The 13,341-nt window shown below is 39.4% G+C and overlaps 1 protein-coding gene across 2 annotated transcripts in view; it reads right to left on the bottom strand.

Moving 5' to 3' along the window:
* LOC306844580 (RNA binding protein fox-1 homolog 1-like) overlaps positions 1–8,345 on the bottom strand; it is a 262,566-nt gene extending 254,221 nt beyond the window's left edge. The window contains exon 1 of one of the 2 annotated variants that reach the window (XM_079376815.1): positions 8,175–8,345. In XM_079376815.1, the coding sequence (XP_079232941.1) occupies positions 8,175–8,219 (45 nt within the window). In that variant the 5' untranslated portion in view covers positions 8,220–8,345. The remainder of the gene's footprint in view (positions 1–8,174) is intronic. The other variant, XM_079376813.1, reaches the window with a different exon arrangement.
* Between the last annotated feature and the right edge of the window lie 4,996 nt (positions 8,346–13,341).

The raw sequence follows: 13,341 nt of genomic DNA, 5'->3' as shown, positions 1-13,341 counted from the left end.
AGAAAATGAGTGCCGGTGTCTCAGCGGGCTGTTATGAAGCCCCACGTGCTGTGTATTAGAGATAAAAAGGTTCATCAGAAATTCTCTCCAAAAGGCAAGAACGGTCGCCGTGAGGATTAGAAATCCCTTGTTATGATATTCATTAACATAATAAAATAAACAAATGAAATCTGTGGGGCATTAAAATTATAATCCACATCAATGGCTTTTCTGAGCATTTTTTCCCCCTCGCAGAGAAGACCAGGCAGCATAAAATGATGACAAGCGCAACAAATATACCATAAAACCTGAAATACAGCCACGTCGATGCCGAAGGAACAGCCTGCACCACAACCGAGAGTTCTAGCGTTGCATCTCTTGATAGGACACCTTTGCGAATCCCATTTTCATCCATTGATGTCGGGATTATCTACACTATCACCCTGACACAGTTTGTTCCTGTTTACACTGCCATGTGGCATTTTATGTGCTGTTGTATTGTGCATATTGATATTTCACACCAACACAGTCCTCTGAGTTGTCACAGGTTGCATATCATTCATTCTGGCTGATACACTGCCAATTCTGTTCTGGCACAGGTTCCTGTCGCCCATGGCAAAATAAACATGAAAACCTCACAATGCACGCCAAACCCAAAGAGATTCGGGAGCGACCTGCGCTGGATGAGGATGAAGCCAAAGAAGCAGATTTAGAATACATCACAAAAACTCTGATGAAAAAGAATCTCATCTCAAAGGCTTTACCAGCTGTCCACACAGGGCTTGGAGGAGCAAGTCGTGTTTCAGTCACCAAAAAAAAAAAAATATTGTGAAAAAAGCACAATAAAAATAACTCAGAACATGTGACCAGGAGCACTAGAGGAAAACCTGATTCATGTCAAACTGCTGGATAATAATCCACACAGCACAATTTCAACAGATGGGAAGATGTCTAGTGGGACCTGAAATGTAAGGCTTCATGGAGAAATGGCTGAGCCCATTAGAGTTAATATCCACCTGATATCATCTGTGATCTCCAAGTACCAGCTGAAAAGCTCCAATGTGACGAATAACGCCAACATCTGGTCCTCAAAGCGTTCGCAGACCTACAAACTACTGTAGCAAACTACCTTAATTAAAGGTCAGGACAGAATCTTAACACCGTTTACCAGCACGGGCCCAATCCCTCATTTGGTGCTGCGCCAAATCCCAACTCCAAGGGGAAATGTGATTTCGAATGACTTATTGCACAGTGCATGCTGATGAGAAACTAATGTCATTAAGAGAATATGGGAAAGCAATTGTTCAATGCACTTTTAATGGGCAGGAACATTTTCATCTCTGTTTTGACACAACAAACAAAGGCACGTCAACGGTTTTTGACCATATATACCTCTGCAAACTAAGGGAAAAGCGTGATTTGCCTTCACAGGCGAACTACATATATTCAGGCTGTCATAGCAATACTGATGACAGACAGATGGAGTGTTTGTACTGCACTCTGTAAGATGCAGCTTTACATTGACCGCATATTACAAAATAAACTTTACTTATTGCTTGAGCTGGTCAGTCTACACAAAGCCGGCCTCCTCCTTTTCAGTCTAACCCCTGAACTGGTTTCCCTCACATTCAGAATAACTATTGAGGACAACAGGCAATTTTCACTCCAGCATCTCCAGCCACCACCCCCTGCACCGGAATGAAGACGGATGGTACGGGCAAAGCGCAAACATCTGGAAATCCTGAAGAGATAGCAGCACTTTTACAAGATTAAATAGACCACATTTAATAATATTTTACTGTGGAAGACTAATGTTTCCTTTCAAGCGCATTAGCATTTTGATAACCGGCTGAAGACTTTTCTTCCATTTGCGATAAGGAGAGAATGCGAGGCCGCGTAGACAGCGTGAAATAATTGGCATGCTACATGTGAAAAGTCAGCATTTAAAAAGGAGAGGGGGTAGAAATAAGGAAATAATAAAAGGAGGAGAAAAAAACATTTCCAGGTAGATGAGAACCGAGGGAGTGCTGATTCTAGAGTTCAGAGATGATTCGCTACGGCTCAGGGTGATTTCACAATTTGTTGAATAAGTGGAGTCTGAACTAATTATGTAAAAAACTGTAAAAAAGCATGCCTCAGCACTATGCCCAGAGTTAGCCTGACGTATTGCACTGTACTTCCACTGAATACAAAGCTCAAGAGCCCCTCGTGAGATTGGCCTCACATCTAAAATAAGAAGTAGAGTAGCCTCAATCCATTATCATGCTTCCCAAAAAAGCCTTCAGATTGCATTGTGGTGTAAACGAAAAAGTAAAAGTAAAACAATGACTCATCTGACCTATGAGTAAGGCTTGGTGTACCACACCACAGTAAAGCCTCTGGCGTATTTAAGACACATGAGCGTGTAGCCGTGCCATGGGGTGTTGGTGACTGGTCTGACAAAACCATGCTGTGCGAAATCACTTTGAATTATCACTGTTATCATCACCAGCAGGCCCCAGCCTCAAAGCACCTAAGGACAAAACACCACGATGTCCACGAAGACTGACGTGACTAGTAACGCTTCTTCAAATACAAAAGTGTAGATGGATACACAGAGCCAATTAAATCATATATAAAACAAACACAAATTAAAGGAGACGTTAAGCATGCCGCTAATGCCCGTCAGCGAATGTCACGTACGCGGAGACTGAAGGTCATTGCAGCGGCGTGTTTTTCTTCACTTAACTGCTCTCGAGCTATTGACCTGTAAAGCCACATTTCTAATCTGTACATTGTAACACGTCAAACATATTTACATATATTACCAGTGATGAAAGCTTTTATCAATGACTCATTCCAGAGTCAGGCAAGATTTGGTCACCCCGCAGGATCTTAAAGCTGAAAAAATATTTATTGAGAACTCCATCTGGTGTCTGAAAACACTACAAAATCATGTTGCATCAAGTCAATTCAAGTCAGTTTTATTTGTATAGCGCTTTTCCCAACACACATAGTTTCAAAGCAGCTTTACAATCAATCATGTGTTAATATTTATAATGCTTTACAATCACATTTAGCAGATTAGAGCTGGGCGATAATGTTGTTTACATTTTGCGACAATACAAACAACTCAAGTAGCTGAGATTTACTATACAGGCCTAGTATGTATTGCTTTACGTGAGTACTGTATGTATGTCTGTGGGTAAAGTTAGATATACTTTCAAAATACAACTTTAGATATAGAGCTAAATATGTGATAAAGTGTAATATAGGTTTCATTTTGTGACAATACAAACAATCAAGTATGTTAACTACATATACAATTTGACAATTAATATCTTGCAAAATGTCACATAAGCTAGAATTAAACATTTCTCATTGCTTTTTTTTTTGCTCACAGGTTAGCCAGCTAGCCTACTAGCTCAGCATACCACTAGTCAATTAACCTGATATACCAGCAGAATATAAGTTAAAAGTTATAATTTTATCTTAAAATAACATTATAAAATATGTTGTTTGAACAGTTATGGCCATTAATGTCTGTGTGTTAATTATTTTAGTTTACATACTAGCATAGCATACAGATACCTAATTAGCATGATAGCTTAGCTACGCATTAGCAAATTATCCATGGTTTTACCACAAATTAAACCAAAATGGTTACTATAGTTAAATCTTGGTAACTACAAATAAACCATGATTTTTCTACAGTAACCATAGATTAACCATGGTATTTAGAAAAAAAATGGTAATCAATACACCATGGTTACCACAGTTTTACTACAATAAAACCATGGTTAATTTTTGAAAGGGACTTACTGTAACTTACATGTAAACCCCAGTAATCTTCAATGGTATTACATAAGTAAATTTAAATTGAAATACAATTAAAGTGTAAAATATTCAAATATTTCAGTTATTAAAAGAACAATGTAATGATGTCCAGTTATTAGTTTATTATTATTACTTATTACGATTTCTCTCAAAACCAGATTAATATGCTACACTGCTAACTTGGTATATAACTGATTAACCTGCAAACATTACATTGCTGCTATTTATTTGTACCTTTTGCAGCCACCAGTGCTACCAAAGGATAACCAGAAAGGCTATTTTAATTATCTAGAAGAAGAGACAGTGATAATATGATCCATTTTTTTTAACAGGCATTACAAATGGTCCAAAGGGGATAGGATTCTGCAGGGGCGATATAATCTTGCACAACACCGGGCAAATTCCACTTAGGTCTAATTAAATGACTGTTTTGTTTGGCCATCTATGATTTCGCTTAACACTGATTAAAACAAGCACCTTTGAAAGGTGTCACCACATCTTCATCCCTTTATCCTCTCATAATGGTTTAGCAATATCGCGATGCAGCATTGCTCTGCCCACCAACATAATTTCAATTACATTAAAAATTTCAACACAAATAACTGTGCCAGTATGAGATCTACAACTGAGATACTATGTGCTGGGGGTTCTGTCTTAAGCGGATGATGCAGGTGCTGAACGCTAATGGTTTTGAGCGCTACAATCCACGGCCAATTAAGATTTACGAAGGCGTGTTTATCAATGCAAACAGAGTCAGGATTAAAAACAGATTATCCTGAAATCCATTGCCATGAGGGCCAACATACTTCATTACATTCCAATAAACTGGTTTCTACTCCTGGCCAATCAGCATCTCTCTTCCCTGAGGCTATTAACCGGATATTCTGCTAGTCTTCTTCATTCACAGACCATCTACAAGCATCAGTATCGATTGCACTGGAAACCCTTAATAACCCAGGACAACAAACAACCAACATGGATACTTTCTTCTTGAAACTGCAGTTACAGTTTGCCCTCTGGGATTACACAATAAATCACTTGTTTATCGCCCAGCACTAGGTTTCTTGGTTGGTACATCACATTAATGAGATTCATCACATGTCTGTGCTTTTAAATCTCCATCATGCACTGCGAAAAAAGACCAGGTTCGATGAATGTTGTCTAGACTGCATTCTGAAACAGACTGCTTTAAAAACCTTTACACTTTAATAGAGAAGGTTAAACAGTATCGTGCGCAAGTCAATGACAACTGTCACTGTCAATGTAAAACTTATCTGTTATGTTCTCTCTGGAAATTAATGTGAGTATAAAGAGTAAAAATGTGACAAAAGTATCAAAATTAAAAGGTCAATTAATCATCTTTCATGTATGAGCTTCACTCCTTTGCAGGATTAACCCATGTCTTTTCTCCTCATTACATGCTATTGTTTCATATAATCTTCCATATTTCTCCACGGACCATATCAAATTTAGCATAGTGAAACAGGCTACAAGCTCAAATGACTGGTACCGAATTGGTTGAATAAATTAAACGGGCAAGCCAGTTACAGAATTATGTTAAGTTAATGAAATTTGACTTTCCAGAAACCAAAAAATGATTTAATAAAAGTCACAATAAACAGATTACAATTGGGAAGGAACAACTTCAAGGTCTTATGCTGCAACAAATAGAAACAAAAAATTATTTGTCTACATTCATAACACCACCAAACAAAGCATTTGCCACCTAAAATATTGCTCTAGTTTCTTCAGGAGCTTTTTAACTTAAAAACTAATACTTCATAATGATATCTTCTATGGTGGGGGAGAAAAAATGTCAAATCAAAATTGGATTTGTAATTTTTAAGAAGAACTGGCAGGTAAAGCAAGCAGTTCAGAAAGCAAGACGAGACAAAATCATAGAGTTTCCTTCACAGTAGTTAGGAGCTTTATCATTATTTCAATACTGACTGGTCAAAAAGAGCCAAGCGCCCTGACTGGCCAGTTAAGAATATGACTGACAGCATTTAATCACGCCTTATAATTTGCACTGCTCTGTAATGTCCTTCCTTTAAGTATGTTCCTCTGGCCTGAAAACCATCTGACATTACAAGTCAAAGTAAACTATATTTGAAGGAAATGGATCTTGAAATTTGATCTTGTCTTTCTGGTATGTCTGTTTTATTCAACGACCAAATTCCTTCACCAGACTGTCACAAAAGTTGTTCCTATATGCTATGCAGTGGGCATACAGTTATTGCTTCATTGCATATAAATGTAGAAAATAAATTGAAAAAAAATCGCACAAAACGAATGCTGCCAATCAGGACCTTTTTTCACTCGTTCAAAACACTGAGAGCTTCACAATTTCTCTGAAAAGCGTTTAAAAGTTCATCTATTAGTGCCAAATTAATTTGGTGTGGAAAATAACACCATAAATCATCTGAGGCATGGAGAAACCATACAGAGCGTTTTGACATATTGTTGTGCCATGGATCTTGGCACATTTTCTTCCATTTGTTGGCACTGTGTCATAGCCATATAGTGATTCAGTCTCCATTTGTTGTTAAAAAAACAACAACAACAAAAAAAACATCGGCATTGTGTAGGACCATCTATGGGCTCAGCTGCTGTTTTTTTCTGCATAATATTCCTCTGTGGGAAACCATGATTTTAACCATTGACTCCAGAATGAAAATTGGTATTTTGCCATATACTAAGTAGGGTGCAGGGAGCACTCCTTTATTGCAGCTGGCCATTAAGCATTATAATTGAGTCAAAATTGTAGGTTCATGTGCTCTTGTGCCTATATGGCTAACAAAACAAAAATAGCAGATTCTTAATTACCTTATTACACTATTAGTGTTAGTTAAACACAAAATGCCCCCTCTGTCACGATGAACTGCTGTGTACTGAGCAAAAAATAATCTGGTTTCAGGTGATTTAAAACAGTTTAACTATTGTATATACAACAGGGCTTTGTTTTAACAGTAAGACGTGGCTGTTTTAAGCAAATGCAGGACATAAACACAGACCAAGAGTGGCTTTGCATTCTACTGACACTGTGCAACTCAGACATGGTGCAAGATAATGCACTATTTTGGAGACAAAACGACATCTAATATGTTTTAAAGGTTTTGAATGTGACAGCTCTCTGACCATGCATTGGTGACAGTGGAAATTGTCAGGCTAAACCACTCAAGCGAAGTATTACAAGTGTCTCTGTTGTTAACCTAGGAAAGGTTAAGACCTCTTCTCCAGGCTGCTTCAAATAAACCAGAGCTTGATTAAACTGGAAGTTACAATCGCTCTCGTAAAACAGAACCCAGGGTCTGTGTGTCTACAAATACCTGTGTGAATCACACCTGTCATCATAACTATAAATGATATCTGAAGAAAACAATAATACACAGAATATCAGTCTTTACCAGTCAAATCTGTAAAAACAAATTCATTTCAAATTTAAAAACATCAGAACACACTACAAACGGTCCACACATGCCTACTACGCTAACATACTACTAGATATTGTATATGACCGGTACATTTCTAAAGCTTTTTAGTCTCAATATGAAATGAGGTCTACGTGAGAAGTTCGGTGCTCAAAACAGTCAGTTTGTGACTAAGCGACTTCTCCCACGTCCACGAAAGACTCTATTCCCACAGCATAAGGCAGTGAGAAAGCAGTCATCAGTCCGTCTGCAAGTGACAAGCTGAAAGGTGTTGCTATTGTGTCATCTTCTTTGTAACCCTGTTTCATGTTTCAACGTCAGGTACTGTACGTTTGCAATGCACAGCCTCCTTCCTTCCAATCTGACTCCTACTATCAAGCACTGATGCATTTATTGATCTCAGTGTGAGAAGATGCACTATAATAACCTGAACTTTCCAGTCGAAGGTGAACCAGCAAAGTCCTTGGAAATAACGCTGTAACATTTAAATCTTACTGATCTCAAGCGGATAACTTTGCGATGGTTAAGATCTGGTTCGTGTAGCTCGCAAAGTCCTTTAGAAATGGTATCAGTGTACTGGCATCGACCATTAAAGACAGAGCATGAGATATGGACCATTCCTTAACTCGGGAGATCTCGGAGCATGCCTGTACCCAAACACATGCCATGCAGAAAGCACCTGTCTCTCTCAAGTCCCTGAGAAATATCCCTCAACGCCACAAACCTCAGGCGTGCATCAAGATGCAAGAATACAAGTCAAGCTGTTGAGATGTCACCACTAACCTTTGATGTTGCAATAAGGTTCAAGCGAGAGTCGCAAGAGAAGAAAAACGTGTCGGCTGAAGATTTAACGGCGGCGCACTGAAAACATCCCACGATTTCGCGTTCAAATTCCTCCTCTAACCAACGCGCTCATTTTCCTTTCTCCCCACCGCTTATGTGTCTTACCTGAAGGGCATCTCCCACGACTGCAATTAGCTGCCAAGATTTCATTGTCGTCGGGCAGCGAAAACGCAAAGGAAAAGTGCCTCCTGTTTTCTCAGTGGAGGTAAACCGATTGCGCGCTGAGAGAGGCAGAACGGGCAACGGAGAGCGCGCGAGTGGTAGTCAGTGGACCGTATCCACGTGGTGCCATGTAAATGACTGCATCTGTCACTCCACGCGCCTGTGCCACAGTCATCCTTGTGATCCTTCTCAAGTTCACACCATTGAGCCTGACTTTGGCTCAGGGGTTTAGTGTAAAAAACTCGAAAGTGATGCACAAAATCCTACAGCTTTTCTGCACCACAAGTCGATCCAGTTAAGTGGCAAATGTTGAGCTATGCACTCCGTCAGAAAGTTCTGTCCTGTAGAGTCACCTGTTTCTTTTACAATCTAAATATATTAATGCATTCTGTTCATCTTAAATAAGATCCACACTGTATTTATAATATGTCATATATGTAATATAGGCCAAGGATTGTTGCAACGCCATCAGTTTAACCAATTAAAAACGAGCAACAGAGGTGAAATAGCTGTCAAACATTAGATGACAGTAGAGGCTGTAAAAATAATAAGCATTTACATAAAAAAAGCTAAAAAAAAATAAAAATAAGCATACATATTACATGGGCTTATTTGCCACAACTATGAGAGTGATATTTATTTACCAATTTAAATAAAAAATTGCAAAAAATAATTATAATATTATATATATATATATATATATATAAGATTAACAATTATTTTATTAATAATTTATAGTTCTTATTGAAATAATTTTATATCATATATTCATAAATTACTGTATAAATTATGTTATTAAAATAATAGCTTCATTTGATTATCAAAGTGCATACATACAATTTAAAATGCCCAATTACAGTAACAACCCAGAAAGTGGGTTTTAAAAACAGCACTCTTTGTATTTTACATTAATTTACACAGTCCATGGACCTTTGTGAATTTATAAACTACTTTAACTCACTGATATAAATAGCAGTATTTGTGTTCTACAGATTAAAAATATTGAAATAAAAATATTTTCTATATAGCACGAATGTGTGTAGCATGAATAAATCCTGACATTCAACATTTGTCATGTTGTCATTATTTTGTGACCTACCAGCATCAATTGTGTCACTTCACTGTCATTCACAAATCCTTTCCCCGTGGCCTCATGGGATAGTAAGATGTAGTAATACTGATAGTAAGATCAGATGCGCACATCACAATCTCGCCAGAAACAGTACTTTACCTGTAGACTTTTTGCATACTAATTTCTGAATACTGTGAATTCGGATATACCATACTGTTTTTCGCCTACTATATAGTAAGCAAGTATGTGATTTTAGATGCAGCCACCAAATTTGTACGCATCTTTTTTTTACGTTCTGTGTGTTGCAGCACTCCACGGTCTCCACTTTATTTCAAGCTAAAACAATAAACCCACTCCTGCATCCATATCTGTGGCATTATCTCCTTAGCAATCTTCTTTATCCTCTAACAGATCTGACAGATATACATTGCCGTCGGATAGCACATGAATTCCCCCGTCGTTAACCCCATTGTATTAAATAGTCCGCTCTAACAGTGCCCTGCCTTTGATATGAAATGCAATCACAGTAGTCAATCTCATGCCTCTTAGCAGCCACTGCTGATAAGTTTAGCATGAGGCCTCTCCTGGACTTACCCCATCCCCGGCATGAGGTCGAGAACTTGAAAGGCATTAGTTGACTGCAAGGTCCTTGGCAACTGTGACATCTGACAACCCTATGACAAGAAAATATCTCCTTTTTTTTCCCGGTGAGCAGCAGGAGGCTAGTGTAGATCAGTGTGATAGCAGTCACCGCTGCAAAATCCCGGTGACAGTCTACATAAATTGGGTTAGCAGCAGCCCCCACAGAGCTGCATCAGGCAGGGAGACTAAAGAACTTGTCATAGGTGACCTCTGTGTAACTACATCCCTGCTGCTTTGAAGTGCCGTGAGACATGATGTTTAATATGTATTCCATCCTGCCCTGACATTCCAATTTCTTAGCGCCTCGCAATGTTTATTAGGGCATTTTTATGCATGCAGCCTTTTTATCATTTCATCATCAGCAGTGTCATCCAAACATTTTTTCCCCCATCGTAAGTGGCAAAATTATGAACTAATAGCCCTGGGATGTTTATTAGCTGACAGCCGTCCTTCAAGCAAAACACATCATGTTTGGGGAGTCTAGCATTTGAATTTATTTAAATCGCTTTTTAGACCTCCACTGAAATGGCACTTGACTGAAATGAAATGTAACAGCAGACTTTAATCCTTTTCATCTAAGAGACACCATAGAGGCCCACTTTTTTATTTATTTTTTTCTTTCTGTGCCATTCCTCAAGCCGTGATGCTATTCCCTCATGCATTAAATACCAAACACATTACAAAATAGGCCACCTTGTAGGGCCCTGTGTGTTAACATACAGCATCCCACTTTAGGTGCAAATGAGAGCAAGGGGACAGGAGGAGGACAGAGGCTAGAAAGATGGACAGTTCCGTACAGTGGATTAGAGATTCCTCCTTGGCAACATTTATGGTTATTTATGAGCCTTCGACACAATATCAGTAATGGGTTACCGTTCATCCAGGTCTCTTTGGGTACACCCCTATATGTTTACACAAATTAAAATTGGCAACATGCCATTTGTTTCCACAGCGCCTCTTGCTTCCAACTAGGTCACTAATGGGATTATTCAGTTCTTGTTCTTATGAGCACAAACAGTGTTGGAGATATCTGCGTGGCATAGATTCGCTCCCTTATTTCTGCTTTCTCATCTTATTTAATTTAATTTAATTTCTGACTGATTTGTCCTGTGATGTGATTGACAGATGCCGCTCTACGGTTATCACAGTCTTAGTATTTCACGGAAGACACGCAGGCGAGTTAGCTGCACATGTACTGTAGCGCGTCAAGGACGACTCTTACGATAAGCTGATAGAATCTGGGCCGTAGGTAGCAGAGGCAGCGGCAGTCTCTATAAATTGCCATTATTGAATATGCTGTTCTTCATGCCCGTGCGATAAGAGTGCATTAAATGAGAGGGGGGCACAATGCCGAGGAGAACTGAAAGGAGACATTTCGATTTCATTTTCATCTGTTTAATTTGTTCCTATTACGTGTAACAGCTTTACCTTTGAGCTCGGCCCTCTGAATCGGTTAAGTAATAATTGTAAATTTGACACGTTGAACGATGACAAGGCAAAGCGGTCGAGGAGATCGTTGGTCACGTACAGTATATCCAGGAATAAGCTAAGAGGATTTCTCTCTCTCTCTCTCTCTCTCTATAGCTCCTGGGGGTGGGCCTGCCTCATCTCTTCATTGTCTGCGCGGCTGTTTAAATCTGCACAAATTATTTATCTGCCATTCCCGTAATTACCTCCTCCCTCTTTAAATAAGAGACACCGCTTGATCACCAAATTGCCTGATGGTGACAATAACTCGTATTTGTCGGAAAAGTTCAGGGGCTGTGGCTTTCCATTGTGCAATGAAAAAAAGAAGTCAATAGAGAGATTAGCGTGCACTGAGAAACTCAATATATATTCAAATATGAACAGCAATGCAATTCGGAGTTAGCCTTCTAGACTATTATCTTAGGATAATCTCATCAGATTCTGTTTATTGCTTTCATTTATTACTCTGCCGTCCTCCCCGATTCAGCCTGGGCTGTTTCATCATCTTATTTACTTAGGACAACTTTGAAGCACTTAACAGTTGCTTTCCCCAGGAGAGCCGGTCAGGGCCTCGACGCCCGGAGCTGCACCCTACCTCAGAGCCTAATTGAGGGAGATGGGTAATGGAAGTGACTCCTCTGCCTTGTGAGAGAAAAAATTCCATCTCGCTACTAATCCACGACAAACTCTCAAGTTCAAAACCGTGTGACTCACCGACAAGAATTAAGATCACAATCTATGGCAGATGAATGCTTATCTAATTGAACTGATACTTTATGATTTAAATTAATGAGGCGAGAGGCAGCGTGACAGAAGCGTGGCGTTGTTGCTTTGTAGCCGCTTCATTCACAGCCATGCAATTTTGTTAATACGCAGATTTCCGATACCACAACACAGGAATACCTTTGGGATCACGCTGTAACCGCTGTCGATATGATTGAAATGCAAGCGAGGCTTTCCTCTGCGCGCCAGGTGGCCTGTCGATGTAAGACAAAGGCAGCATGATGAACGCTGTCAGGCAAGTTAAGAGCTGCCATCTCGATTTCGTCGTGCCTTCCACCACCTTTACCTAAAACAGGGATATGTTCTTTATTCTGGAGTGGGGCCACGGAGCCTCATCCATCAACGTGACAACACATGGTGCAGTACTGCTCATACCTTTACAGCCAAATCAATAAAACAATTCCAGCCATCTCCTTCACACTCCTGAGTTTCACAGTGATTATCTCGAGCAGCATTCATATTTCTTCCATTTGTGTATAAAATGCCTTGGGCATCAGGATGGAATGTTGAACATAATATTGATGGATGCAAGAGTCATTGACCTCTATTCCACCATGTTGTGGGTGCTGAGGGCTCGTTAGAGCTCACTGAAGAAATCTCCTGCAATACGGGAATGGAGACTGATGAAGAGAATGGGCTTTTGTGTCTGTCTTCAATGCGAGCAAATGACTGTCTTGAGGTCTCAACAGGAAACGGCACAGAAAATGAGAGAAGGAGAAAAATAAAAAGAAAGAAGGAAAAAGAGAATGTGTCGGCAGTGGGCGGATGTGGGCCAGGCAGCAGATCAGTTAGTGCTAAAGGCGCCTGCAATCCGTTAGCATTCCTAATAATCTCAATGGAAGTATGCGATCTGAAATGTGCCAGCTTGGGACCTCAGAACTGTATGCCATGTGACACACACAGTCCCAAACCCTTCGCTACCCACTAACCTGGAGCGTGTTTCCCAAAAGTACCATTATCCAACTATGGTTGCAAGTTCCATCATTACTTCAACGATTTTGTGTTTCCCTAAACATATAGTTACAATGAACATTCTTAAACAGCATTGCAGTGTTATGCGGTTGGAACTAAAGCTTTCAACATGTTACATGTTAAATAGCTGGAATTGAATCGTGATCAAGGCAAATCAAGCATTTCTTTTAATTG

The sequence above is a fragment of the Barbus barbus genome, assembly GCF_936440315.1.
Source record: "Barbus barbus genome assembly, chromosome: 3".
NCBI classification, from domain to species: Eukaryota; Metazoa; Chordata; class Actinopteri; order Cypriniformes; family Cyprinidae; genus Barbus; species Barbus barbus.
This window is presented reverse-complemented; position numbering and strand designations above follow the sequence as displayed.